The 27,749-nt window shown below is 48.1% G+C and overlaps 1 protein-coding gene across 2 annotated transcripts in view; it reads left to right on the top strand.

The window, feature by feature from the left end:
• Window positions 1-12,079, top strand: part of AK8 (adenylate kinase 8) — a 129,351-nt gene extending 117,272 nt beyond the window's left edge. Inside the window, exons 12-13 of one of the 2 annotated variants that reach the window (XM_072748275.1) lie at window positions 7,765-7,845; window positions 11,958-12,079. In XM_072748275.1, coding sequence (XP_072604376.1) covers window positions 7,765-7,845; window positions 11,958-12,015 — 139 coding nt within the window. In that variant the 3' untranslated portion in view covers window positions 12,016-12,079. Of the gene's footprint in view, window positions 1-7,764; window positions 7,846-9,008; window positions 9,344-11,957 lie in introns of those variants that run through there. The other variant, XM_026009562.2, reaches the window with a different exon arrangement.
• Window positions 12,080-27,749: the final 15,670 nt, after the last annotated feature.

Consider the following 27,749-nt stretch of genomic DNA (forward strand, 5'->3'; position numbering starts at 1 on the left):
TTCTGGTATGATGTTGAAGAGGCGTGGTGAGAATGGACAGCCTTGTCTTGTTCCCAGTCTTAGCAGAAAGCATTCAGTCTTTCACCATTAAATATGAAGTTAGCTATAGTTTTTTTTGTGTGAATATCCTTTATTGGATTGGGGAATTTACCTTCTATTTCGAGTTTGCTTAGAGTATTTATCAGAAATTGGTGTAAAATCTTGTTAAATGCTTTTCCTGCATCTGTTGAAATGATTGTATAGTTTTTTCTCTTTTATGTAGTAAAGTACATTGATTTGTGAATGTTTTGACTTCCACTCCCAAAACTGCACTTAGCTGTAAGGTATCATTCTTTTTACATGTTGCTGGATTCAGTTTGTTAACATATTGTTGAGTATTTTTGCTTCCTGGAGGGATATTGGTCTCTGGTTTCCTGTAGGGTCTTTGTCCAGTTTTGGGAATCAGGGAAAGGTTGCCTAATAAAGTAAATTCTCTTCTCTTCTCCTCTGTTTTCTGAACATTTGTGTAGCATTGGCATTATAGTTACTTTAGACTTAGTACTATCCCATGGTTTGTATTCTTTGGTCCATCCATTTATTTGTACACGTGTATATTCTGAACCTCATTAAATTGTAAGGCCAGAGAACCACCCCTCCCCCTGCCTTCACCATCATGTTTATAAACTACACCACAGTACTTATTTTTTATGGAGATAAAATATACTTAATGTAAAATTTACTCTTCTAGCCATTCTTAAGTATACAATTCAGTAGCAGTAAGTACATTCACGGTGTTGTGTGGCCTCACCACCATCCATCCCCAGAACTTTTTTCATCTTCCTCAACGGAAACTCTCTCCCCATTAAACACGAACTCCTCCTCCCCTCCGCTCTCTCCAACCTTCCCCTCTCCCCTCCCACCACCCCTTCCCGTGCCTCCTCCTCCTCCCCTCCCCATTCCCTTCCCTGTACTTTGGTGTTCAGCATTCTACATTCTGTGTCTATGAATTTGATTCCTCTAGAGACCTCATAGAAATGGGACCAAACACTAGTCATCCTTTTGTGTCTGGCTTATTTCACTTAGTGTCATGCCTTGAGGGTTCATCCACGTTATAGCAGGTATCAGGATTTCATTCCCTTTCAAGACTGAACAATATTTTATTGTGTGTACACACTACATTTTGTTTATCTAGTCATCCATCGATGGACATCTGGGTTCTTTCCACCTTTTGGCTATTGTGAATAATGCCGCTGTGAGCTTGGGTGTGCAAATGTCTGTTCTAGCATCTGCTTTCCCTCATTTTGGATATACAGTCAGAAATGGAATAGCTAAATCATAGGGTCCTACGTTGACTTCTTCGAGGAACCACCAGGCCCTTCTCCACAGCAGATGCACCATTTTACCTTCCCACTAGTGGTGCACAAGGGTTCCACTTTCTCCATATTCTTGCCAACACTTGTTATTTGCTGGCTGTTTATAATAGCTATCCAAATGAATGTGAAGTGGTATCTCACTGTAGTTACACCATGAGCTTCGTATAGAGTTTTGCTCCCCAGTAGAGGCTTATTGCTTGAAATCAAGAGGCTACCAAGGGAAGGATGCTGCCTCTGGGCTGCAGTGGACACCGTATTTACTTCGTCAGCAGTCATACATCTGATCGCTCAATTTACCAAGTCTATGCTGGGGTTCAGGGAAAGTTCTGTCCCTCAACTTCCAGAGGACTTAGCTCTAGAGCAGGTGGTAAGCTTCAAGGCCTTTGAGAAAGAAGGCTATCTTAGCTCCCCAAACAGAGCCCCAGACAGTGTGGTCAGAGGGGGCACCATGAGAATGAGTATGATTCCAGCTGCCACTGGGTATCAGGCACCAGTGCCCTGGGTGATGGAAGATAAGCCCTGACCGCTCTGGGACTCTGTCTTCCCATCTTGTACACGAGCAGATTGGACCAGAACAGTGGTTCTAGGCCTTGACTATATACTACAGTCACTTGGGGAGCTTTTCAAAACCTCCATTCCCAGGCCTCACCTTCAGCCAATTATAGCTGAATCTCCAGGGGGGCGGCAGGGACCAGTCCTCAGGATTCTCAGACCTGCTGTGATGGTTCTAGGGTGTGGCCAATGGTGACAGCTGGGATTAGAGCCTTGGTTCCCACCCCTGCCTGAGCACTCATCACCCTGAGCTGCTGGTTTACAAATTCAGGACTCCCAGCCTTTCCCCTGGCGGTTTTTGTTTGGTAGCTCAGAGAGGGCTGCCCAGAATGTATTTCAGAAAAGTCCTCCCCATGACTCTCAACACCAGACATATCTTGGAAACGTGGGATCAGGGGCAGTGCTTCTCCAACCTGGTTGTGGGTGTAAGTCACTATGGATCTTGTTAAAATGTTGACTCCAATTCAGCGGGTAGGTGAGTGGGGAAGCCGAGCTCCCAGGTGGTACTGGGGCTGCCCATTGGGGACCTTACTTTGAGCAGCACGGGAGCAGAGGCCTCCCAGTGGACCTTCCTCCTTCCCTCCTGAGGCATCCACCGGCCCAAGGTTCTGTGATTCCCTAAGCAGGTGTCACCCCTGCCCCTGGTGAATCCTGGCTCCCCTGTGCTCCCAGCCGGCCGGCTTCTACCTGCCACCCTGCTGTGGGTACTCTCGGCTGCCTTCATTGTCCCATTCCTGGCTGTGTGACTGGAAATGAGCAGCAGAATGCAAAACACAGGCCAGGCAGGGCACACACGGGCCAGTGCATCTCCGCAGAGCTGCTCAGACTCCCTGCTCCACCCGCCACCCAGCTCCGGCACCGCGGCTCCAGGAGCCTGGCTAATCAGAAGCTTCCAGCATGGAAGCACAGCTCCTTCTCCAGTGAGGCTTTTCCCCGCGACGCGTTTCAAGTACCAAGTTGGTGTCCTTGTGCTTCTGATCTCGCCAGCCTTTCACAAGCCATTCCCTTGAATGACGACAAGCAGTCTTGATATGCTGGGTTAAAAATCTTTCAATTGGGGCTTGTTTGTTTACGAAACAGCATCAATTATCAGGGATTTCCAAACTGGCTTCCTTTCTACTGGCGTCGGCATCCAGAGCGGCGCCGCCAGCCGCCAGCCGCGGTGACAGCCGTGTGTTGGTGTTGCTGTTGGGCCTCGCAAGTCTCGGGGGTGGGGGGGGGGCAGCGTGTTTGGAGCGTGAGGGATAAAAGCTCGTTGAAACACCTGTGCTCCCGTGTTCAGATGCTCCCCAATCTCGCATGTTTTATTTGGTGGCTGTTATTTTGCAGCCACGTTGTGAATGGAAATCATTATCAAGAACATGTGCAGGGAAGAAGTGGATTTTCGTGGCTCCTGGCCCCCCAGGCTGCTGTGGAAACCACCGCTCTCGCTTTGTGCAGGGGTGGCTGCGGCTTTCATCAGGCACTGGCGAGGGGCTTCTTGGCAACTGGGCAGAAGCAAACCTACGCAAACAGCGTGGGCAAAATGAGGCAGGAAGAAGAAAGGCAGTGGGGAGAACTTGCCTTGGCTCAGGGACTCATGTTCTTAAAAAGTGTACACATTTTCTAGAAGCAAGTGGCATCGAAGAGACTAGAAGTATTAAGTGTCCCTTGGGGAACAATTGCAGGAAACACAGCTCAAACCAGCGTAAGCCAAAGAAGAGCTTTATGTATTCACGTCAGGGAAACACTGAGGGGTGTGTCGGCTTCGGGCACGGCTTGATCCAGGGCACCAAACGTGTCTCTCACCATCTGTGTCCTCTCTGTGTGGCTGGCCTCATTCTCAGGTAGGCTCCCCAGGCAGCCCCAGGTCTCACACCATCAGCTTAGCAGTCCCAGCAAAAAGAAAGGTCCTTTCTGGCAAGTCATGGTGCAGCCTCTTATTGGCCTGGCTTGGATCAGCTTGCATCCTGATCCGATTCCTGTCCACAGGAGGAGCCGGCCCTCAGATTGGCCATACCCCAGGCCTTCTTCATGCCCAGCCCTGCAGCCCTGGGGTGGGTTAACTTCAGACAAGTCACAGAGATGAGAGACAACCAGGGCAGCCTCCCACGGGGAATCGGGACAGTCAGCAGGCATCTATAAGCTCAGGGAAGCAGCAAGTGTGTAGACCAAGTGCGTCGTGTGGAGCAGCCCCACTGTGCACCCTCCTCAGCCATGGTCATGTTTCTCATCTCAGTAAAATAGGAGGCTTTGCTCAGATCAGTGACTCATAACCATTTTTAAGAATTGCCACCCTTTCGGGTGCCTGTGTGACTCAGTCAATTAAGCATCTGCCTTCAGCTCAGGTCATGATCCTGGGGTACTGGAATCGAGCCCCAAGTTAGGCTCCATGCTCAGCAGGAAGCCTGCTTGAGAGTCTTTCCCCCTGTCTCTCCCCCTGTTCTCTCTCAAGTAAATAAATAAATCTTAAAAAAAAAAAGAATTGGCACCCCTTCTTAATATCCAAAATGTCTTAAGAACTCCCACAATTCAACACCCAAAAAAAACAAATAATCTGATTAAAAGTGAGCAGAGGACCTCAATAAACATTTTTATGAAGACTTCCAGATGGCCTACAGACACGTGAACAGATGCTGCACATCGCTCATCACCAGGGAAATACACATCAAAACCACAACGAGATACCACCTCATGCCTGTCACCATGGCTAAAATCAAAAACCCAAGAAACAACAAGTATTGGCGAGGACGTGGAGAAAGGGGAGCCCTCGTGCACTGCTGGTGGGAATGCAAACTGGTGCAGCTGCTCTGGAGAACAGTATAGCAAAATTCCTTTAAAAATTACAAGTAGAACAACCAGAGGACCCAGTAGGTTCCACTTGTGAAGACAATTAATCTAAAAAAAAAAAAATTTAAAGTAAAAAAAAAAGGGCGCACCTAGGTGGCTCAGTGGTTGAGAGTCGGCCTTCTGCTCGGGTCGTGATCCCGGAGTCTGGGGATCAAGTCCCACATCGGGCTCCCCTTGAGGAGCCTGCTTCTCCTTCTGCCTGTATCTCTGTGTCTCTCATGAATAAATAAATAAAATCTTTAAAAAAATGAATCTGCCCCCCTGCACCTCTGTTCACTGCAGCATTAGTAACAATGGCCAAGATACGGAAGCAGCCCCAGTGTCCATCAGTGGACGGCTGGATAGAGACACAGGGTAACATCTGCTATGGGACATGACTCAGCCATAAAAAAGAATGAAATCCTGCCATTCGTGACAACTGGGTGAACGTAGAAGGAATGACGCTAAGTGAAATAAGACAGAGAAAAACACCACGTGATCTCACTTATCTGTGGAGTCAAAACCAAACAAAACAAAGGAACGAACAAACAAAACCCGGAAACAGACTCATGACTACAGAAAACAGACCCAGTGCTTGTGGGGGGGTGGATGGGAATGGGCAAAATGGGCAAAGGGGGTTGAGAAGCGCAAACCTCCAGTTATAAAATAAGTAGGTCCTGGGGCTGAGCTGTATAGCACAGGAAAGACAGTCAATAACATCTAATAACTTCTGTGTGGTGACAGGTGGTGACCACACTTAGCGTAGGAACAGTTCAGAATGTAGAGACTCATAGAATCACTATGTTGTGCACCTGAAACTAATGCAATATTGGGTGTCAGCTGTGCTTCATTTAGAAATTTTAAGAAGTCACTTATTGGGACGCCTGGGTGGCTCAGCGGGCTAAGCATCTGCTTGGGCTCAGGTCATGATCCCGGGATCCTGGGATCAAGCCCCACATCGGGCTTCCTGCTCAGTGGGGTGTCTGCTTCTCCCACTCCCACTGCCTCTGCTCCTGCTCTCTGTCTCTCTGATAAATAAATAAAATAAATCTTTGGGGGAAAAAAGGTCACTTATTTTTTTTTTTTACTTTTTTTTTTTTTTAATAATGATGACTTTTTAAAATTTTTAATTTATGATAGTCACACAGAGAGAGAGAGGCAGAGACACAGGCAGAAGGAGAAGCAGGCTCCATGCACCGGGAACCCGACGTGGGATTCGATCCCGGGTCTCCAGGATCGTGCCCTGGGCCAAAGGCAGGCGCCAAACTGCTGTGCCACCCAGGGACCCCGGTCACTTATTTTTTTAAAAAATGGCACCCCTGTGAGATTCTGAGAATCATGGACCCATCTCGTTCCCAGAAAATATACACAGTCAACCGATGGCATCGAATTGCTAGGGGACATGGGACCCACAAGGGTGCCTGGCGCCGAGTCCCAGCCCAGGTGCCCCCCTCGGCAGCAGATCCAGGCTCGGGGGGTGCCGGGCTCCCTCCAGTGCCTGCCAGATTGCCAGGTCTCTAACGTGGAGGAGGCAGCGTAGCCATCCTGAAGGTTCTCTGCCCCCAGAGCCAAGGCAGGAAATCTCATTGATGTGCATTTTTCTCGCACTTAGAGCTGCTTCTTGCCTGGGTTTACTTACTTGGAAGTGGAAAGAACAAAGCTGTGGGTGCGCGGGGAGTGTTTGTTGTCAATGGTGTCATCGGCATTGATGCTGTCCTCAGCAGAAGGTGCACATGGCAGTTATCACGAACCCTGAGGTCTGTGACCAATGGCCCCACAGAGTCCTGGGGCTCCGTTCCACACAACAGGCTGGTAAACGTGGGAGCTTACTTCCGTGCTTGGCACACAGCAGGCATCCAATGAATGCATGTATGGATTAATCAAAGGATGAATGAGCAGTAAGTGAGAATTCAGAATATTCCAGAAGTTAATGTTTGAAAAACAAATGGGGGTGGTTTCACACGAGAAGACAGGGTGTGGATTAGAGCCATGGGCAGGTACCTGGAACATTTGGCCCTTCACTCTCCCCACCTGTTCCACCCGGAGTGCCAGCTTCTCTTTTCTCTCCTCTGTCCCACCTGCCAACTCTGGCACCACTGGCACTGGGGTTGCTGAGCAGTAACCCTGGCCTCCACCTCCTTCCCTACTGTGACAACCAGACATGTCCCGTATGTTGGCAGATGTCTTCCCCGGGCAAAACCACCCTTGATTGAGAACCACTGTCCTTAGGGGTTTTTGTTTGTTTGTTTGTTTAAGATTTTATGTATTTATTTACAAGAGACAGAGAGAGAGAGGCAGAGACACAGGCAGAGGGAGAAGCAGGCTCCATGCAGGGAGCCCAATGCGACACTCTATCCCAGGACCCCAGGATCATGTCCTGAACTGAAGGCAGATGCTCAACTACTGAGCCACCTAGGTGTCCCTGTCCTCAAGTTTTATATATAAAAAGGGTCCCATTGCCAAAGAGTGGGCATTCGGCCATCTGCCCTAGGGATTTGGGAGAGACCTGGGTTATCAGAAGTCTTTTCTGCTGTGCTCTGATCTGGGCTGTTTACCCTTGAAGGCCCTGCTCCCTCAGGTTCCTTTGTGAACGAGAAAGTGGGGGAGCTGAGAACAACCCCAGCTCTGCGGGAGTAGGGCAGCCAGGGGGTCTGAACCCTGGAGAATGGTGCCCTGCAACAACAGGGATGCCGATATAGCCCCAGCTGCCACAGGCCCTGCAGTGAGCTTGGCACATGCCTCACGTCATCAGATCTTCAACACCAGGGAATGGTTATTGGCCCATTTTGCAGTTGAGCAAACGGTGTCCGAGACAGGCTGTGAGTGGCCCGAGGTCACATGGCAGGTCTGTGGTGGAGGCGGATTCTCACCCAAGCTGCCATGGCAGGGAGCCCTCTGCCTACTTCTCTCTCCAGTGACCTTGGAGAGCTTGGGACCCGGAGCTTCTGAAGCTCCATGCATGTGTGGGGGCCATGCTGTCTCTGATCTCAGGTACCCAGGGTCCAGCCCGGGGTCCCCTCCAGCTGACTGTGGTGCTGTTCTCTCCCCGTAGGGTGTTCTTCCTGAATGTGCCATTCGATTCTGTCATTGAGCGGCTGACCCTGAGAAGACTCGATCCCGTCACAGGAGAAAGGTTTGTGCCGGGCTCCCGGGGGCTGGCCATCTGAGGGCTCCGAGGGTCAGGCCCTGCTGGGGAGCCTCCCCTGTCCGTTTAGCTGACCGATGATGCCACAGCGGGCTGGGTCTGGGGATGATACTGCAGAAGACTTGAGAAAGGGGGTTCCTCCGGCCAGTTCCTCTGGGCAGTGGTTGTAGACCCTCTGCCTGGAAGGGAAGCCAGGGAATGAATGTCTGAGGCGAAATCCTTGACCACTCTGTCCTGAGTAGCAGTTCTGACCCTGGCATGTGACGTGGCTGGGTCGGGCAGGTGTCCCCGGGAAGCTTAGAGGCCTCTGCTCTCACTGTGAGGCACGCTGAAGGGAACCGGTTCCCTGGGGCCAACCCATCATCACCAGAGGGGAATTCTGAGTTTTATTCTGCGGTCTGACCAGGTACCATCACCGTGTTCAGGCTGTAAGTCCCCACAATCACAAAGAGGTAGAAGCCTCCATCGTCTCTGGTACGTAGGGCCAGGTTTCTCGGCAGGGATTCAGCAGTGGAGTGGGGAGGCAGGAAAGAAATACCAGGATTTGTCTAAACTGTAGGCTGATTTCTCATCCTTGCTGCTGAGGGACAGTCTCGCTGGCCAATGTCAAGTAGGTTGGCCTTCATGCTGCCCTGCCTCCGGGCCCCTCCCCGTGGTGACCTTCTGTGGCTCTTCCTGTCCTCTCCACTCACAGTCATTGTTACGATGTCCTACTTCCCCATTCGGCTGCAAGCTCCAGGAGTGCAGAGCCAACATTGTCCTGCCTGCCTCGTGTTGCCAGAAGCACTCAGAACGCCAGACGAATAGCAGATGCCTGATAAATAATGTTTGGAGGGAAGAAGAAAGGGGAGAAAGGAAGGGGAGGAAAGAAAGAAAGGAGTTGGGGACTTAATTATTCTATTCTGTCCACCTGTCACCCACCCGCATCCTCTCCCCAGGGTGGTAGTGCTGGGGGAGGGACCATGTTCTGCATCTCCAGAGCGGCAGGGCGCAGCTGAGGCTGTGCACCGTTGTGGATAGCATATGTGTGGTGGTGGGGTGGTCGTGGGGGGGTGGTGTTGACCAACTGGGTCAACAGTGGGACCGAAGCCCCTTCTCCCCCTGCCCTGTGGGCCGCAGCAGAGGTCACCGGCTCCCCTCCTCTCTCATAGGTACCACCTCATGTACAAGCCGCCTCCGACCCTGGAAATCCAGGCCCGCCTCCTGCAGAACCCGAAGGATACTGAAGAGCAGATCAAGCTCAAGCTGGATCTGTTCTACAGGAATTTCTTGGAGCTGGAGGAGTTCTATAGGCAGGCCACCACTGTCAACGCCGACCAGGACCCGTACACAGTCTTTGAATACATAGAGAGTGGGATCATTAATCCCCTGCCCAAGAAAGTCCCCTGATGTGCTCCAAGCAAGGAGCATCCCCCAGGGAAACAAAGTTAATGCCTTCCCCAACCTCCCACAAGCTCAGCCAAGCCAATAAAGGGTGCCAGGTGCAGTTTTGTGTCCTTGTAGCTGGAAGGTGGCCTTGTTTCGGGGTCTGGGAACACAGGACGGACAAGGACAAAGTCCAGGGAGGTGGTGGAAGGAAGCGCGGCTCCAGGACCAAGGGATACCCTTGGATAAGGCCCTAACCCTCAGCACCTCGCTGACAGCCGAGGCCGGGGTGATGACAGTCTGTGTTCGTGGGGCTCAAGGAGAGCTCTCAGCCCGGTGCCTGGCACACAGCACGCTCTCAGCAAATGCTGTTTTAAAAGGTTAGTATTTCTAGAGCAGCACTGTCCCCAGCGCTGGGCGTGCTCTCCTGTACCACCTGACACGGCGGCCACTAGCTGCAGGTGGTTATTGAGCCCTGGAATGTGGCCAGCACAGCTGAGGAGATGGTTTTTAAATTTTACTGAATGTTTAATAATTTGGATATAAATGGCCCCGGGTGGCTTACTGGCTGCCGTGTGGACAGTGCAGTTCTAGACATACTTTGCTATTGCTAAGGATGTTCTAGAACCTGGGCGCCTGGGAGGCTTAAGCTTCCTTCCGCCTCTTGATTTCGGCCCAGGTCATGATCTCAGGGTGGTGAGATGGAGCCCCGCATTGGGCTCTGCACTGGGCATGGAGCCTCCAGGAGATTTTCTCTCTCTCCCTCTCTAAAAAAAAAAAAAAAAAGTGCCAGAAGACCTGCTTTTGGGTCCCCCTGAAACAGCCCCTCTGGGGCCTGCAAAGCTCGCAGGGGGATAGAACGGTGACATCCTTGATGAGGACTCTGAAGCCACAGAGGGTAGGTGACTTGCTTAAGGTCCCCTCATCCACACTACACCTGGGCCTGGCGCTCTAGCAACTCTGCCCAAGACTAGGGTTCCAGGCTTTTGGCTCTGAGGGTGCTCAGGTACTTGGGTCTCGTGCAGAGGCCCCTTCTGGCCCAGGGTGGTCCGGATCCCTCCACAACCATCTGACTCTAGTATGGGCCGCGTAGCCAGGAACCGTAGCAGTCCATGGCTGTGTGCACGGAGCCAACCCCTGGGCCTTGCTTCTGCAGGCGGGGCGAGCCCCGGACCTGGGCCCTCCCTCCAGGTGATGCGCCAGCCTCTGCCCCTCCCCTCCTTGCCCTGTCAGCTACTGGGTCCCACCTCGTGAGACTCCCAGGGGCCTTTCCTTCCCGGACCCCACAGAGAAGAGGGCATCTGCCCTGAAAGTTCCCTGACGGGGGGCTCCTGCCCAGTGTCCCAGTCACACACCAGGCTGCGCCCGCTCCACACGTGATCAAAGTCGGCCCGCTTATACGCGGCACCCTCTGATTGGAGGCGACAGCAAGCCCGGCCTGGCCTGGCTAGGAGTTGCTTCCCTTTCCCCACTCTACTCCTCTGCTTGTCATTTTAGATCTCAGAGAATGTGGTCTCGCTTTACCAGAACTCCCCCCATAAGGTGCCATTTGGTTGTAAATCCTTAGCCAAAGACAAGGCACACATTCATTCATGTATTCATGCCCATTGTGTGGATGCCGCCTCTCTCAGCCTGCTCGGATGGGCAGGTGGACGCGCTCTGTGCCTGCTCTGAGGCAGGCGATGTCCCCCAAGAGCCTGGGCTGTGGAACCGAGCAGCCTGGGTCCCCATGCTGCTGTGTTATCTTGGACAAGTTACTTAACCTCTCTGGACCCTTGTAAAATGAGCAAAATAGTCACTGCCTCCTAGGCAATGCTGAGCGACAACTGTGGGATTAGTTAATGCAAATTAAGGCCAAAAATGGGGCAGGGCAGGTACCTCCGGGAGAAATGCGCTCGCTCCTGATTCACAACCGCCCCCCCCCAGCCGCCGCCCAGGTCAGTGCTGTTTTCATCCGTAGGTGACAAAACTGGGGGGCGGGGGGGAGAAATTCAGTGACTTGCCCAAGGCCACACGCAGCCAGTGGTGGGGAGGGGTGGCCCCCCAATGCGCCCTGCGGTCCCAAACTCCGCGGGGGGCCCGGGGCGGCACCTGCCGGGGGTGGCGAGTGGCAGGCTTCCTCGAGATGCTCGGGCGCAGTGCGGGGCCCGGCGCGGCCCGGTGTGGCCCGCGGCTCGGGCTGGTGTAGCCGGCCCCCCGGAACCCCTAGCGGAGCGAAGCTCCCCGCCGCCCGGGAGGCCGCCTAGTTGCCGCCCCCAGCTCTGCTCGCGGCCTAGGTGAGCGGCCGCCTGGTCTATGGGCGTCAGTCCCGCGGGCGATGCCGACTTGGGGCTTCCGCCAGAGGCCCAGTCGGTGGCGGGAGGGCGCTGCTGTGTTGAGGTTCCCCACTGAGTGACTAGCGGGAACGTGGAGGGAACAAGTCACTGTGACCTTGTCTTCATTAACGTGGCTGCTCGGTTCATTTCCAATCCCATTTATTGGAGGGTGGCACCACAAGCTGGGGCACGGCCGCGGCTGCCATTGTGCCCGTCCCTCCCTTCCCTGCTGCCCTGGCAGGGGAAATCCAGGGGTGCCGAGGCCCCTTTGGGGTGTCTGCCAGCCCCACCCGCAGCCTTGTAGGAGACTCTCCGGTGGGGCCAGGGTTACCCCTGCTGGTCTCTCGGAACGGGACCAACCAGCTTCTCTGCCCGGGGAATTGAACCCAGGGCAGCTGGTTACTGTCTTGCCACTTGCAGGAAGGACATTTGGGGTCCTCCTGGCCCGAGCACAGCACAGAAGAGCAACAGAGACTGAAGCAAGTACTGCGTCTCCTGCGTGCCCCCGCCCGGGGACAAGGGGAAAGGACAGACTGTGCCATTGCGAAGCTTCTGCTTTACAAAGATGAAGAAAGAGACGAGAGATAGAGACCATCGCATTCTCGAAGGTTCCCCTGTCCCATCTCTGCCCCAGGGTCCCATGTCCTCCCAGCAGTCTCCCCTTCCTTTGCTTCGGCCTCAGACCAGGTTCTGGGGCACAGTGGTGCTGTGAGGCCTAGGCTAGGTGGAGGCCTGGGGCTGAGGGAGCGGGCCGGAGAGATTTTAAATGAAGCCAGGGCTCAGGGAGGTCCCCCAGGTCAGGTGAGGGGGCCTCAGAGGCTGAGCTGAGGCACATGGGAGGATTCAGAGGCACGGGACGAGTGACGTACTAACTGATCATGATGTACTAACTGATCATGGAACATACTTCCATTTTTAAAAATAGATCATTGGGGATCCCTGGGTGGCTCAGCGGTTTAGCGCCGCCTTCACCCCAGGGTGGGATCCTGGGGTCCCAGGATCGAGTCCCACGTCGGGCTCCCTGCATGGAGCCTGCTTCTCCCTCTGCCTGTGTCTCTGCCTCTCTCTCTCTGTCTCTATGTCTATCATAAATAAATCTTTAAAAAAATTTAAAAAATAGATCATTGTAGTATTATATATATTTTTCTTTTGCAATGTTACTTATACCCGCACAACACAACAGAAGCACATCACAGAGAACGTGGAACTCCTCTCCTTGCCACAATAAAACCCTTAATTGCCATTCACTAGAGATAAGTAGGGTCAGAAGTTTGGGGTGAATGGATGGATGGACGGATGGACAGGTGGGTGGGTGGGCAGATGGATAGGTGGGTATGAACGCCACCATTTTAAAAAAATAGTAGTAGGGGACCCCTGGGTGGCTTAGCGGTTTGGGGCCTGCCTTTGGCCCAGGGTGCGATTCTAGAGTCCCGGGATTGAGTCCCCCATTGGGCTCCCAGCATGGAGCCTGTTTCTCCCTCCTGCTGTGTCTCTGCCTCTCTCTCTCTCATAAATAATAAATAAATCTTTAAAAAAAATAATAGTAAGAACACTAAGCATGAGATCTATCCTCTTAACAAATTTTTCAGTGTACGATGCAGTAGAGGTGAGTATAGGCACAATGTCTACAGCAGATCTCCAGAACCTTTTATTTATTAAACTTTTTAAAAGATTATTTATTTATTCATGAGAGATACAGAGAGAGAGGCAGAGACACAGGCAGAGGGAGAAGCAGGCTCCCTGCAGGGAGCCCGATGCAGGACTCAATCCTGGGTCTCCAGGATCACGCCCTTAATTGAAGGCAGACACTTAACTGCTGAGCCACCTGGGCATCCCTATTTATTAAACTTTTATGTATTTATTTGAGAGAGAGCATGAGCAGAGAGATGGAGGGAGAAGCAGAAGCAGGCTCCCCCCATGTAGGGCTCGATCCCAGGACCCCAGGAACATGACCTGAGCCTAAGGCAGATGTCCAACCACTGAGCCCCCCAGGCGCCCCAGGAGCAGGCAGTTAACAGGAACAGGAATAGTCAATTAACATGTGGAAAATGTTGATGTCATCATTAATCAGGGAAATGCCATCAAGTCTGGGAGGCCTGCTCACCTGCATGCGCGCCACTAGCTTCTGAAACAAGCCTTGATGGAACACCTGGGTGGCTTAGTGGTTGAGTGTCTGCCTTTGGCTCAGGTGGTGATCCCGGGGTCCTGGGATCAGGTCCCACATCGGGCTCCCCGTGGGGAGCCTGCTTCTCCCTCTGCCTGTGTCTCTGCCTCTCTGTGTCTCTCATGAATAAATAAAATCTTTAAAAAAAAAAAAAAAAAAAACAAGCCTTGAGGGAACTCTCTGGAAGGTACCAGATACTGGTAGTGGGAGGGAACACCAGTCTGGAGACATATAGAGCTGTGACACCTCCTGCCCCAGGAACCAGCAGCAGTTCCTCTCCACTGTCCCCAGGACAACTGCACAGAAAGACTGGTGCGGGCAGGGTGGTGGGCCCGTTCGTCTTAGCCCTAAACTGGGAACACAAGGCTCCATCAACTGGTTTTAAGTTTTAAACTCCAGTGAACGCACAGTGGTGCGTTTCAGCTGTACGTGGTGACGCAGCACTTCCATGCCTCACCCCGATGCTGGTCAGGACAGGTGTGGCTCCTGGATCCGCATCACCGGCTTCCCCAGCCCCCTCCCACCACCTCTCTGGTCACCAGCAGGGTGTTTTCCATGGTTAAGTCTGTTTCTAGGTTTGCCTTTCCCTCTCTCATTTTCCCTTTGCTCATTTGTTCTGTGTCTGAAATTCCACCTACGAGTGAGATCATATGGTGTTTGTCTTTTTCTGATTTACTTTGCTTAGCATGATGCCCTCTAGATCCACCCATCAATAATAGAAGCCAGCAACAGTAAAGTCATCCGTGGGGTGGATGTGGGGGTCCCTGGCTGAGGCTGGGCGCCAGGGGGCCTTCTGTGGTGAGGCCTGTGCTACCAGTGTCATTGTGGTCACATAAATCCTAGCCACACACGGTTTGTGGCCTCTGTGGTTTGTGTTACATGTTCGTGGTCAGAATGGACTACATTTGAGATCAGCTCACATAGCAACTCACGTGACTGGAGAGAGAACCTTGAGAAAGACACAATCTGCTGTTTGGCAGAGATGCCTCAGCTGTGTTGGTGGCCAGGAAGTGGCCACGGTGACGGGCTAGGGACATTACATATAGGGGATAAAATAAAGCAATGGAGGCCAGGAAACAGTGGAACTAGAATATAAATGTGCTGGGCGGGGTTGGGAGAAATAGAATTTTTTTTTCCACTATACCCTGTGAAAATATTCTCCAAAAATGAGTGGGGGAAAAATGCATATAGCCACATTAAAAAAAAAAAAAAAGAGAGAGAGAGAGAGAGAGAACACTGATCTGGCAAACAAAAGATGAGAAAATGTGTCACCACGGTAAATCCTTGAGGAGGGAGCATCAGCAGGGGAGCCCGGATGTGTAGGACAAACCCCAATGTGATGATGGTACCTGAAGGTAGCCTTCGGGAGGTGATCTAGAGGAGTTATGAAGGTGGGACCCTCAAGACAGGAGTGGGTGGCTCACCCACAAAGCAAGCGCAACACCTGTGGCCACCCCTGAGCCCAGAGTAAGGGACCCAGATGAAGAGGGCATCTTGATCTCGTGCTTCCCAGCCTCCAGAACTCTACTAAAGCTCTGATGTTTCTACTCCTCCCATTACCCTGTGGTCTTTTGTCATGGCTGCCAGAGCTAAGATAATTGGGTGCCTAAAACACAGAACTTGAGACACTTGGGTGGCTCAGCGGTTGAGTGTCTGCCTTTAGCTCAGGCGGTGATCCTTGAGTCCTGGGATGAATCCTGCATTAGGCTCCCCACAGGGAGCCTACTTCTCCCTCTGCCTAGGTCTCTCATGAATAAATAAAATCTTTAAAAAAAATAAAACACAGGGATCCCCATGGCTCAGTGGTTTAGTACCTGCCTTCGGCTCAGGGCGTGATCCTGGAGTCCTGGGATCAAGTCCCACATCGGGCTTCCTGCACGGAGCCTGCTTCTCCCTCTGCCTGTGTTTCTGCCTCTCTCTCTCATGAATAAATAAACAAAAGAAAACACAGAACTTTGTATGTCGGGTTGCTCACATGTGTAGAAGGGAGCTCTTTGCCCGGGTGGCATGACGCCTAGGGATGTGAATGGGACATCAATCAGCTAGCTTCTCCATTCTTTAAAACTTTCTGGATTTCATATATATAAGATCTTAAGTATTTTATGTTTATCACTTATCAGCAACGGGTTTGTATCAGTCTTCACAGTCCTTGATTTGGATCACTTGTTCACTTACAGTCCGCGTAATCTGTGTTGGGTGTAAACCCATTACCTTATTTGCTTTTCATTTTCCCCGCCTAGTTTATATTCTCTCCTTTCTTGCCTTGTGGCTTATTTAAAATATGGTCCAATCCCCTCCCTTTATTAGCTTAATCTATAATCTATAATTAACCTTTTTATTATTCTTCAACGGGTGACTCTAGAGAAAACTTTGGAGTCTCACATGGATTAGCTTTCCTGTTCCTACAGCAGGTGAGCATTTAGGGAAGGGAGTGCCTCCCGGCTCTGGTCCTGCTTCATTCTGGAGCCTCCGGGCCCTCGGTGTGTCCTCCATGGCCGACCTCTGCTCCCCACCCACCCTTTAGAATTTCCTTTAGCGCTGGTCTGCTGGATGCGTTATTTCCCACTTTTGCCTGAAAATGTCTTGTTTTCATTTTTCAAGGGCATTTTTTCCGCGTGCTCCTTCCTTCCTGTGCACCTGCAGCCTTCCCACTGTGCCCGTCGCCGTCGGGAAGTCCTTTTGGAGTCTTACTACCTACCGCTCCCTGTAACCAGTTTCTTATCCTGGTCTGTGTCCCGCTCTCCTGGCTGCTCTCCACAGGGCCAGGTTACAGGCACATCACTGTGCAAACCCCACAAACCCTACTTCTTTTAGGAACTCGCTGGACACTGGTGAGCACACGTGGCTTAGCACACTACTGACGCTCTACCCATTATTTCCCCTTACATTCCTCGTACCTTGTTCTGGAGTAAACCCAAGGCGCACCGAACTCATCCTGGCGGAGTCATTACTGGCCATTTCTCTAACGTATGTACCTCTTTCCGCTCCTGCTGCTCACGCTGGGGCGTTACTTACCTCCGCTGCTGCTGGCATCAGGCCTGAGGAGGTTTCTAAACTTTGCTACAAACCATGCGAACCTGATAAGATATGCAAACAATATACAAATAATTCTGTTATTTATTTATTTTGAATAAAAAAGTGGCCAAGAGAATACTAGTGGCTCTGCATACAAAACACAACATATTCGAGGTTACTCCACATTTACAGAACCGGCACTGGGTATTCACAGCAACTTGATTAGACTCTGAACACTAGAATCATATGAGTAATTGAAGGGCATCCAAAGTGGGGAAAAGCTAAAAGCCAATGATCTTTCATTAACTTGAAAACTGGCCAACCAGCTAAGTGGCAAAGCAGCCGAGTACCTGTTACCTTCCTCTTTAGTGGTAACTGAAGTAAGACTGCCCCACAGGGCTGTGTACTGACACACACACATACCCTCCAAAATCTCCATTTCATTTTTTCTATAATCTTCTCCATTTCAAACTTGCCCCAGCAACCTTTGCCCTACTATGAAATAAAAGCTCAGAACACTGGTGGGTGATCTTCAGAAAAAGAAGGCTAAATAGTGCTAAGGATACAGCATGGTCTGGTTCAGCCTGGGATATCTGTTCAAACCCAAGAAGGACTCTGGCCTTCCTTGGGTCCTTAAGTCTTTGTGGTTTCGAGCGCACTGGAAAAAGGGAACCGTGCTTCCATCTTAAAGCTGGCAGGAAGTTACTCATTCTACAAATCAGGAGCACCTACTCCGTGCAAGGCACTTTATATTAGGTGCTGCAGGAACGCCCAAGATGAAGCAGACAGTTCCTGCCCATGAGGAGCTTACAATCTAATAATGAACACTATGTATGTATATACAATGCAGAGAAGCAGCCAATTTTCTGGATGCGGGGTACTCCAAGCAAAAGCTGTTCTTATTCTTAAAAAGTTTTATTTAAACACCAAAAGTCTAGAACACATCACCTAGTCAGATGGTAAGAATTAAGAAAATATCTCCTTTCTATAACCTTAGGTTTTTAGACGCCCGTTCTTTTTATTTAAAAAAATGTCCTATGTAAACATACATAGAATTCAAAGCAGAGCACAAAGATTAGCACAGGCATTGGGTAAACATAAAATATCACTGTACACAACACAGACTTATTTCTCTATACAGTCTTATTTCTGTATCAACAGGTTTGATATTCATGTTCCTTTCATACAGTAAAGTACAAATCTGAGTCGAGGTCTTGAAAAAGACCTAATAATCCATTTTTGCTTTTAGTTTTGTACTAGTACCAAAAACAAAACACCCCAAACCCCACCAGCCTGTTCGGCAAATATAAAACTGGTAAAATAAGAAATGTCTTGAAGCCATCACAACCTCTTACATGGTCCATCTGACCACCTTACAGGATCTTTCTGTGAAAGTAACAGAGTTTCATGATGGTGAGGCGAGCAAATTTTTACTGCAGAAACCCACAAGATTTAGAGTTCTGCAATTTAAATCTCCCCAACCCACTGACATTTCACCTAGATAGCCTACACCTTTATCGCCAGCAGGAGAGCATCATCTTTCCTTTTGTTCAATTCTTGCCAAGCCTGGAATGAATGGCACCCCCATGTTGGTATCATGTAATACTGTTTTGAATAAGCTGACTAGAACTATATATTAAAACACCCCCCCCACCACCACCACAGTATAACTCAAAAAATGCAAGATAAGAAAAGCTGAAATCACCTAATCAGATAAAGAGGTTGAGGGAGAGCTAGTCATATACCAAATGGACTAACTTCTTTATAGGATGTTGTTATAGTTATTTCTCCATGAAACTGACTGGTTTCCCCAGCAGTTTTCAGGAACAGCCCTGTTCTAAAACAAAGTACATATGCAGATAGAAGGCTGCATCCTGTCTACTAGGCTCAGCCTGGCTCCAAGTCTTGATACTGATTTATATCAGTGCCTTGGGAAAGAGCTCCCAATCTTCTGAAAAACCCTGCTTTTTCATCAGGATAGTGATGCCACAGTACTTTAAATCATTAGAAGCAACATTCCATAAATTTGATCTAATTCGAATTTAAGGACAGTCAGATTTCACATGCTCTGTAATCCTTTTAAACAGCAGACATCCTGTTAGCAGATGTGGAGATCTTAACTCCAAGAATCTTTTTTTTAGCTTCAAGAAAGAGCAGTTCAAAGTTTAATAACTAAGAGACCTGAGACACAGTCTTCCTCTGCTTGAAGCTGTTGATTGATAACTATACTATGCTAATAATGAAAATGAAAACAATTCAGTTAGATCTTTTAAAGCCATTTTTAAAACAGACAACCTTGAGGGGAAAGGTTAGACTCAAAACCCTCTATAGTCTCACTGAACTGTTCAAACTCCACCCACACAGGAAAGAAGTGTCAAGGAATATTAATGATCCATCACAAGAGCCACGAGGAGGTCCACCGCAGTCCATGGTGGGCTAACTGAAGACATTATTTCTCCAGCTATTGGCTGTTTTTGCTGCCCAATTTCTTAAAAAAAAAAAAAAAAAAAAAAAGGCAGAATCTACCTTTCCCTTAAAAAACTTAGGTCGGCTGACTTAACAGGCATTTTTGCTCATCAGGAACAACGATGGCTTGGGAAGGGCAGTGGGTAGTGACAATGAGCTAAAATTTCAGATTCTAGCCCCAGAGGCCAGCCAAGAGTTACTGAGCACTGTGCCAGGGAAATAAGAGTTTCGAAGAGACCAGATATAATTTACCAAGTTAACAACTAACAATTACCATTAGAGAGAAAGAACACTGTGTATGATAGTAGAGACCTACTGTGTGATTTAAATTTTAGAAATCTTATCACTGATTTATTGCTCTTTCAAACATGAAATCTGCAAGCTCTGGACATGTCCTGAAGCTGAGAAAGCTAGAGCAAGGGAAATCAAGAGGCCCTCATCAGGAGGGAAAAGCGAGCGCGGAGGGGTCAGGAGCAAGAAGGTTGAACAGACCCTACAGACTAGGATGGGTGACAGTAATTCCTGGTTTCATGCCAGGAGCTGCAGTAATTCACCAAACTCTGAAGCAGTTTAACTCTACCTGCCAGGGGAGCAGGTGTTGTGTAAAACCAGCATTTCTGTGCTCCTCTTAACAAGCACCATAAAAACCAACTACTTCTGCTTCTTAGCTAATAGCATTGTAATTACAAAAGAAAATATTTTAACTTTTAATTATTACCTTTAACATTCCTTTCACCTAATTAACCCATGACACTGGCAAATAGGTCCAACCAGCATGCTTCAACATTAACATTCCCAAAAACTTCTTAGAAGCAGAAAGATGTCACACTCAACCACGAGCTTCGCCAGTGGTTCTAATAACTCCTGACACTGAAAAATAATTGGTAGTTTTGGCAGATGTAATAGTAGGTAGAGACCGCTTGAAGTCTGGGTGGTGGACACATGAGGATTTCAGAATGAATATCAAGCATAACAAGCTATCAATTTCTTATCTGGAGTAATAGGGACAAATTAACCCCAGGCAGAGAAAGTGTGATACAGGTGTGGCTATCAGACTCCCCGAATGCAATTGTGTTGTAGCTGAAAAGGTCTAATTGCATACAATCTCTGCGCCTGCACTCCCGGGCAGCACAGCAACATGGCTGCCACTTCTGAAACAGTTTTTACATTGACAGCCGAGATAAACTTGAAAGCCACTAAACAGATCAGGCATTTTAGGAAGGGTGGAGGGCATGACAAGTTTAAGCCAGGAGAAGCAATGAGCTGGAAGATTCCGGGTGTCACCCCTGCTTTTCCAAAGTCCCACTGATTGGCACTCTGTTGCCACGTACACTGACCCTTAGTGAAGTCAGAAGCAGACTGTGTTTGTGATGCTGCCAGGGATGAGGGCGTTGGGATGGGAGGAGGGAGGAGGGGGGAGGCCTCCTTGCTCTGGATGCAGAAACTCAGACTGCAATGGTGGGTGGTGGGTTTCAAAACGAGTCTGAAGAATGCCACTGGGCCTAGCCCCATGCAGAGAAAAGCCACATTCTAGTAAAAAAGTTGCCATGTTTATTCCTACAGACATACAAAATAATTCAGGAGACCCTTTTAGTTACCTCCCAAGAGGTATATTTCCCCCAAAAATGTACAACTGCTTTAAATAAAAACTTAATGTAAGTTTTAAATGGCAGCAGCACAAAATTCTCCAATATGAACGAATCAGACACGGACCCTAATTAGGAACAAAAAATAAGTGAAACTAAGCATCCCATGATTATGAAAACTGCAATAATTCCTTGACATGATCTCAATTTTTACTGTTGTAGTTAGTTACTGTAACGTGAAACAGCTACAGGCACAGGCGAGTGCAACCACACAACCTCTAAGCTGTGTTACTCATGATTTTAATGCCGCCTGGTTCTCTTTCTTGAAAATCAATTTAATGTGCCAGAACCCAGAATCTGGATCAACAGTATTCTTGAAATTACCAAGATGAGAAAGATAAGCAGAAGACTCCAGCAAATACAGAATCAAACACAGGAGACAACAAAAAAATTGAATAGGAAACAAAAGACATTTCAGGACAGGCTGTTTGGCGACACCTCTGAAGGGCTCTTAGCTCCATGGGTGTGAGCGGAAGGGGTGAGAACACAGCAGCATGTGTGTGTCTGTGAGCGTCTTGTCCAAATAGCAAATGTTTCTAAAGGAAGGACAAAAGTCTTTCATGAGGAATCCCAACAAAGACAGGAATAAATGTCAGAATAAAGGCAAAATAGACAGCATGTAATAGGAGAATTTCACATTTTTTGTATTTCCCATCCTACTCCCCAGCAGTATGCACCATTTCTAGTCACGTGCATCACAGTCCTGTTGATTAGCACCAATCCCTAGGATGCTATTTTTGCAATCCAAGAATACTGTAATTCCCGAATGTCCATTTTTTAGATTTTAAGACCAATTAATGTCTATTACCTCCTCTTGATAACAGCCCACAGGAAGATACCTGGTATTATAAATATCAAGGACCTTTGCTGTGAAGAAATTCGCAGGCTCTCGTCAACTAAGCCACACAACACCTGTAGCACCAGAGCACAAGCACCTGCACGTCTGGGCTGCCCATCACTTTCTAGTTTTCTGAGGTCTCTAGATGGACTGCACATTCTTTTGGTGGATATAAATGAAATGTCTGGACATGTCAATATTAAAAACACTAAAAGTTTTAAGGAGAAAATATTCTTTTTCTTCTATGTACAAATATCTCATCTGGGCCATGACAGTCTGACACAGGGAGGTGACATGGGTGAATGGCAATACCTGATATCCTGGACATATTAAGGAGTTAGGACAGGAAATCTGATAATGTGGGAGCTCATCAAAAAATAAGTCACAATCATTTACTTATAAGAATCACCTGATCTTTTGACACATTAAAACCAATTTTAGTCTTGGGCTCAACCTCTTAAAAACAGTTTTATGAAAATGTTTTCTGTATGCAGGAGAAACAAGAATTGGTGGGATACAGATCTGTGGCTATTTGTCGAGAACAAAGTATCAGGACCAAGCATTGTTTTAGACACTCTGAAGGTCTGCTGGCACACTGAACACACGTGCCAGGCAGTGTAAGCTCTGGGGAGCCACAAGGCAGTTCCAGACTCAGGCAAGTATTAAAGCCTAACCCAGTCCAGCAAGGCCCTAACCCCAACTCTCTAGAAGAGATTATTCTGTTCCCATAAATGATAGAACATTCTTTTTGTTCAAATTGCTTCAGTCCAAACACTTGAAAAATAAGTGTTCCACACTGGGTAAGAAGCGGGGGCTAGCATTCCTCTCAAAATGACTTACAATCTCTGCATTCAGTCATTTTAAAGCTATCCTTTAGTCCCCAGAGACAGAGGCCATACGTCAGGAATGAGTCCCAGGGCCCTATTTACACTCCTGAAGAGGGCCTTCCCACTTGACGGCCAGGCTTAGCCAGCGTATCCTATGTCTTCAGGCCAGAGGGAAATTTCTGACACAGAGTACGTGCCCTTTCTAGCTCCCCATGGCTGACGTTCAGAAGACAGGAGAATCGCAGAAAGGGCAGGGGCTTTGCAGTAACCTCTTAATCCAGTCAGGATCTGTGAGAGGAAGACAAGTGGTATTGAGTGTTAGCTCAGAGAAGGCAGGCAATTGGGCTAAGCCCTCGCTGGGCCGCAGCAGAAAGGGACAGGCACCCGGTCCTGGCTCTGTGTCCTCGGACAAAGTACCTCACTCCCACATTCCACACGAGACTGGACTAAATCTGTGCTTCCCAAAGCTCCGCGTGTGGTGACATTTTCAACCCTCTGAGGGAACAGGAACATACGGGTCATGAATGAGTGCTTCATGGAGCTCCATTTATTCAGTTGAAAGAAAGGACCATACTTTGTTCTGGGAAGCAATCCTTCATATGCTGTTAATGTTAAAATATTCTTTTATAAAATTACAGTAATGCTCATTTTTCAAATGTATAACTTGGAGAAAAACGTGATTATACTGGGTCACCACCTTCTCCCCTTTAAAAACCTCCCCTGATCTATGAGTGCCCTGTTCCATGTCTGGTCTCCGGGATCCCGCAGATTCTCATTCTCCCCTAACACTGTGTGTAGCTCAACTCAGGTGTGCTTGTTTCTCTGATTTGCTTTGATTTTTTCCTGATTTCCTGTCTATAGACTGTATCTACTCTCACTTGCAGTGAGTGTCTAGGTGTTCCCCCAAATTTGCTTCAAAATAACGCAGTAAGAGGAGGAAAATGAGTGGGGGGGGACTACAAATGAAAAATAAAACGCCATGAGTTGACAACTGCTGAAGCTGAATGATGGGCACGTCAGTTTATTATACTCTTCTACTTTTGTATATGATTGCATTTTCCACAATAACAAGTTAGAACACAAGCTGCCAATACACCGACTTTTCAGAATGAAATAGCCTCAGCCAGTTTAGAGTAAAAATCAAGAGAAAAGGCAGAGTTTTATGTGGAATGTTTTCTGTTTTAGTTAATCAAGACCACAAATGTCCCCCAAACGTGTATAGAATTGCGTTATGCTCACGTCTAGTTAGCTTATTTGGCTGGGGTGCGATGTGACTAAGCCTTGGGTCATGAATCTAACGTTCATGTGACTATTTAAGTCACTAATTCCTTGCTCGTGTCTATAATCTTTTCCAACTCATCATCTCAGAAATGTGGGATTTGTCACTGGGGCTATCAGGAAAGAGAATGCAGACCAACCAGAAAAATCCCATCGGGGCTCCTGAAGAGTGACTCCAAGGACATACTCAGGCTTAGCAATGCTGTCTTTGTATACCTTATCATTTACAGAATTTTCATCCAAATATAGTCTATATCTGTCATCCAAAAAAAGCTTTTTTTTTAAAATGAATAATTTGTCTGCAGTGACAGAACAGCAAACTGCAGCCCTACTTCCACAGTAAAATGCAGTATGTACTTTCACACGACATATTCCACTTTTCATTTTTTAATTAGCGGTGGCTTCATGATCATACTGTAAAGCGCAGAATGAGCCTGCTCACAATCCCCGGTGGCCTAAGACAAAGCAGGGTGGAGCTCGACCTGAGCTGAGTCAGTGCCTCCCACCCAAGGCTGGAAAAGCACTCACCGTCCGGAGCTGGATGACGGGCAATGCTGTCATGGAGCAAACACCTTCTATATATCAGACTCTGGCAGGACTGGTAGGTTAAAAAGCACCTGAGAGAAGACAGACTGTATCATCGGGAGTCAAATGTACACTAGCCAGTAAAGCACATCAATAGTTCTCAAGTCCACAGCAACAGTGTATCCCCCTGCACACAGAAGGGCCAGGCCTAGCCCACTTAGGAGGGTCAGGTTGCTGAGCCAAGAGATACAAAGCTTCCAATCCAGTCACTGTCCAGTGACTTCCAATCCAGTCACTGTCCAGTCCTTTTTGGCCATTTTCAGCTCTGGGAAAGAGTTTATTCTATCCATACTTTGGATTTTTGACATGTCAAAAAAAAGAGGAACGTGTATTATTATATGGAAAATTATTCTTGTATGTGATTTTTAAGATTATGTATAAGCATTGTCTCTAAGAATCTGACAGTACAGTGGGGAAAACCTGAAAGACACAGAAGACAAAATTAATGGTGTAATAAAAGAGATGGGACATGAACAAATGTTCACAGACTCAGCTCCATCCTGTGACTACTCACTGAGTCCACCAGGACCAGGCTAGTAAGCGGCGGTGGGATGTTAGGAGATGGCAGAGAGTACATTTGGGTTGTGCAGGTGAGTTTTAAGTTAAGCAACTAAGGAACAGAGAAATACAGAGACAGAGGGCGGGGAGTGGGGGGAAGAGTTCAAGTAGGATCACCTTGAGTAAAGATGTGGGTATACGGGAAGAAAGGGTATACCTGAGTGAGAGCAAGCACCCATTCTCACATGGAGAAATTATACCGAGATATTCTGGCACTAACTCCATCCAGCAAACATGAAGATAATTTCTGGGAAAGAACCCATCGAGAGACAATGATGCATAGTGGTGACACATGTGAACTCTGGAGCCAGAATGCCAGGCTCTCAGCTCTGCCAATTACCACCTGGAAGACTCTGGGCAAATTATTCATCTTCCCCAGGCCCCACTTTCCTCACCTGTAAGAACAGAAACAATCGCAGTGCCCCCATGCATGCTTGTTGTGCTCAACAGATGTTAGATGTTATTACTACAAGCCTACTACTACTACAAACTTGCTTCCCATTCTTCCCCTAAAAATCAAATTAGAAAAAAAGCATAAGAACACAGTAAAAATCAGAAGAAATCGAAATATCAATAAGGAAGTAAATACTGGAACATCTATACGGTGAAAACCTCTACAGCCATTAAAAATGGGGATCTTGGGACACCTGGGGGCTCAGTCGGTTGAGTGTCCGACTTGATTTTGGTTCAGGTCATGATCTCAGGGTCATGGGACCAAGCCTTACCTTACAAGCCGGGGTCTGTGCTCAGTAGGCAGTCTACTCGAGATTCTCTCTTTCCCTCTGCCCTTGTTCATACCCTCTCTTTCTCTCTCTCAAATAAATAAATCTTTTTTAAAAGGAAGGGGAGGGGAAATCTATGTATTAATGTGAAAAACTGTCCACAATATTTTGAGAAGAGAATTGCCAACTTGTTAAGATAGGGTGTGTAGCAGGCTCAGTCGGTTGAGCGGCCAACACTTGGTTTCAGCTCAGGTCATGATCTCAAGATCCTGGGACTGAGCCCCGAGTTGGGCTCTGCACTCAGCCTGAAGTCTGCTTGAGGATTCTTTCTCTTTCTCTCTCTCTCCCTCTGCCTCTTCCCTTGCTCACACACTCATGTTCTCTTTTGAATAAATAAATCTTCAAAAAAAGATAGGATGTGTGGCACAATCCTGTTTCTGTTAAAAATAAGTTAAAAAAAACTAAATGGGTGAGGGTGTCTGGGTGGTATAGTTGGTTGGGCATCTGGCTCTTGGTTTTGGCTCAGGTTATGATCTCAGAGTCGAGAGATTGAGCCCTGAGTCGGGCTCTGGCTGAGTGCAGAGTCCGCTTGAGTTTCTTTCTCCTCTCCCCATTGAATGGGCCATGCTCTCTCTAAAATAAATAAAATCTTAAAAAAAAAAAAAATTAAGTGGGTGCCTACCATGGACCAGGCATTGTTCTAGGAATAGCTGTGAACAAAACAACAAAATTCCCTGTCCTCATGGAGCTTTCTACTCCAGAGGAGAGGGAGAAACAGAAAGTAAAACACATATGAAGTGGTGGTGGCTGCTAGGGAGGCTAGTAAGGCAGAGAAGAATGAGGAGAAACACTAGGATGCCAGCAGGTGTTACAGTTCTAGGCAGCATGGCCACGAAGGAAGGCCTAAATGATAAAGGGACACTTGAGGAATACATGTGAACAATCCAGGAAGACATCCTGAAGTAGGAGGGGTGTCCTGTGTACCTGATGAACTCTGAGGCCAGTGCCCCAAGAGTGAAGTGAGGCGGAGAAACATAGAAAATGAGGTCAGAGTGGGGAGGTCATGCAGCCTTGATCACTGAAGGGATTTTGGCTTTTACTCATCAGAAATGGGCAGCCTCGGGAGACTTCTGAGACAGAGGGGTGGAGTGGATGAAATCTTAACAGGATCACAATCATGGCTACACAGAGTACAGACTGGAGGAGGCAAGGAAGGCAGCAGGAGCCCTGTGGGGAGAGAACTGTAATAATCTGGGCAATAGAAGATAGTGTCTTGCACCAGGATTGTAGAGGCAGAGGTAGTGAGAAAAGGTTGGATGCAAATTTGTAATGCCTCCTAAACTTCCAAGCAGAGACAGTTACCAGGGAGTCAGACATAAAAGTACAGACTTAGTGGGGAGAGATTCAGGCTAAAGCTATCTGTTTAAGCCAGCAGAGTATAGCCAAGAAGTGCTGACAAAAGAAAAACAGCTCCAAGATGGACATCAAGGAGATGGAAGAGAAATCAGAAAAGACGACTGAGGAAGAGGCAGAGGCAAGGAAAAAATCAGGGAAGAGTGTGTGTGGGAAGCTGGGAGATGAAGGGGCTTCCAGAAGGAAGACGGGGAGTTATCACTGGTATGGAAAGCAGCTCACAGGTCCATAAAATCTGAACACACCAAGATGCCCTCTTACAGTGAGACACAGGACGGCAAGAGAAGACTTCCACCTTTATGTATAGAGTTAAACCAAAAAAAAAAGTACGTAAGCTCTTTTATATTTCACTAGCTTTAACAGATGTTACTTTTGTAATAATTTTTACAAATTCAATGCTATTTTAAAGGAAAATAGTAATATAAAGAAATCCCTCTCTGAGCGCCTGGGTGGCTCAGTCAGTTAAGCACTGGGTTATGATCTTAAGGTTCTGAGATCGAACCCCGCACTGGGCTCCCTGCTCAGCAGAAAGCCTGCTTCTCCCTCTCTCCGATTATGCTCTGTTTTCTCTCAAATAGATAAAATCTTAAGAAAAAAGAAAAAAAAAAAAAAAGAATCCTTGTCTAGCTCAAGCAGTAAAAAAAAAATGCTCTTTAAAGAGTGTCCTGCCTTAATCAGATTAATGAAAAAAGTCTACACC

This window comes from Vulpes vulpes, chromosome 2 (assembly GCF_048418805.1).
Source record: "Vulpes vulpes isolate BD-2025 chromosome 2, VulVul3, whole genome shotgun sequence".
Taxonomy (NCBI): domain Eukaryota; kingdom Metazoa; phylum Chordata; class Mammalia; order Carnivora; family Canidae; genus Vulpes; species Vulpes vulpes.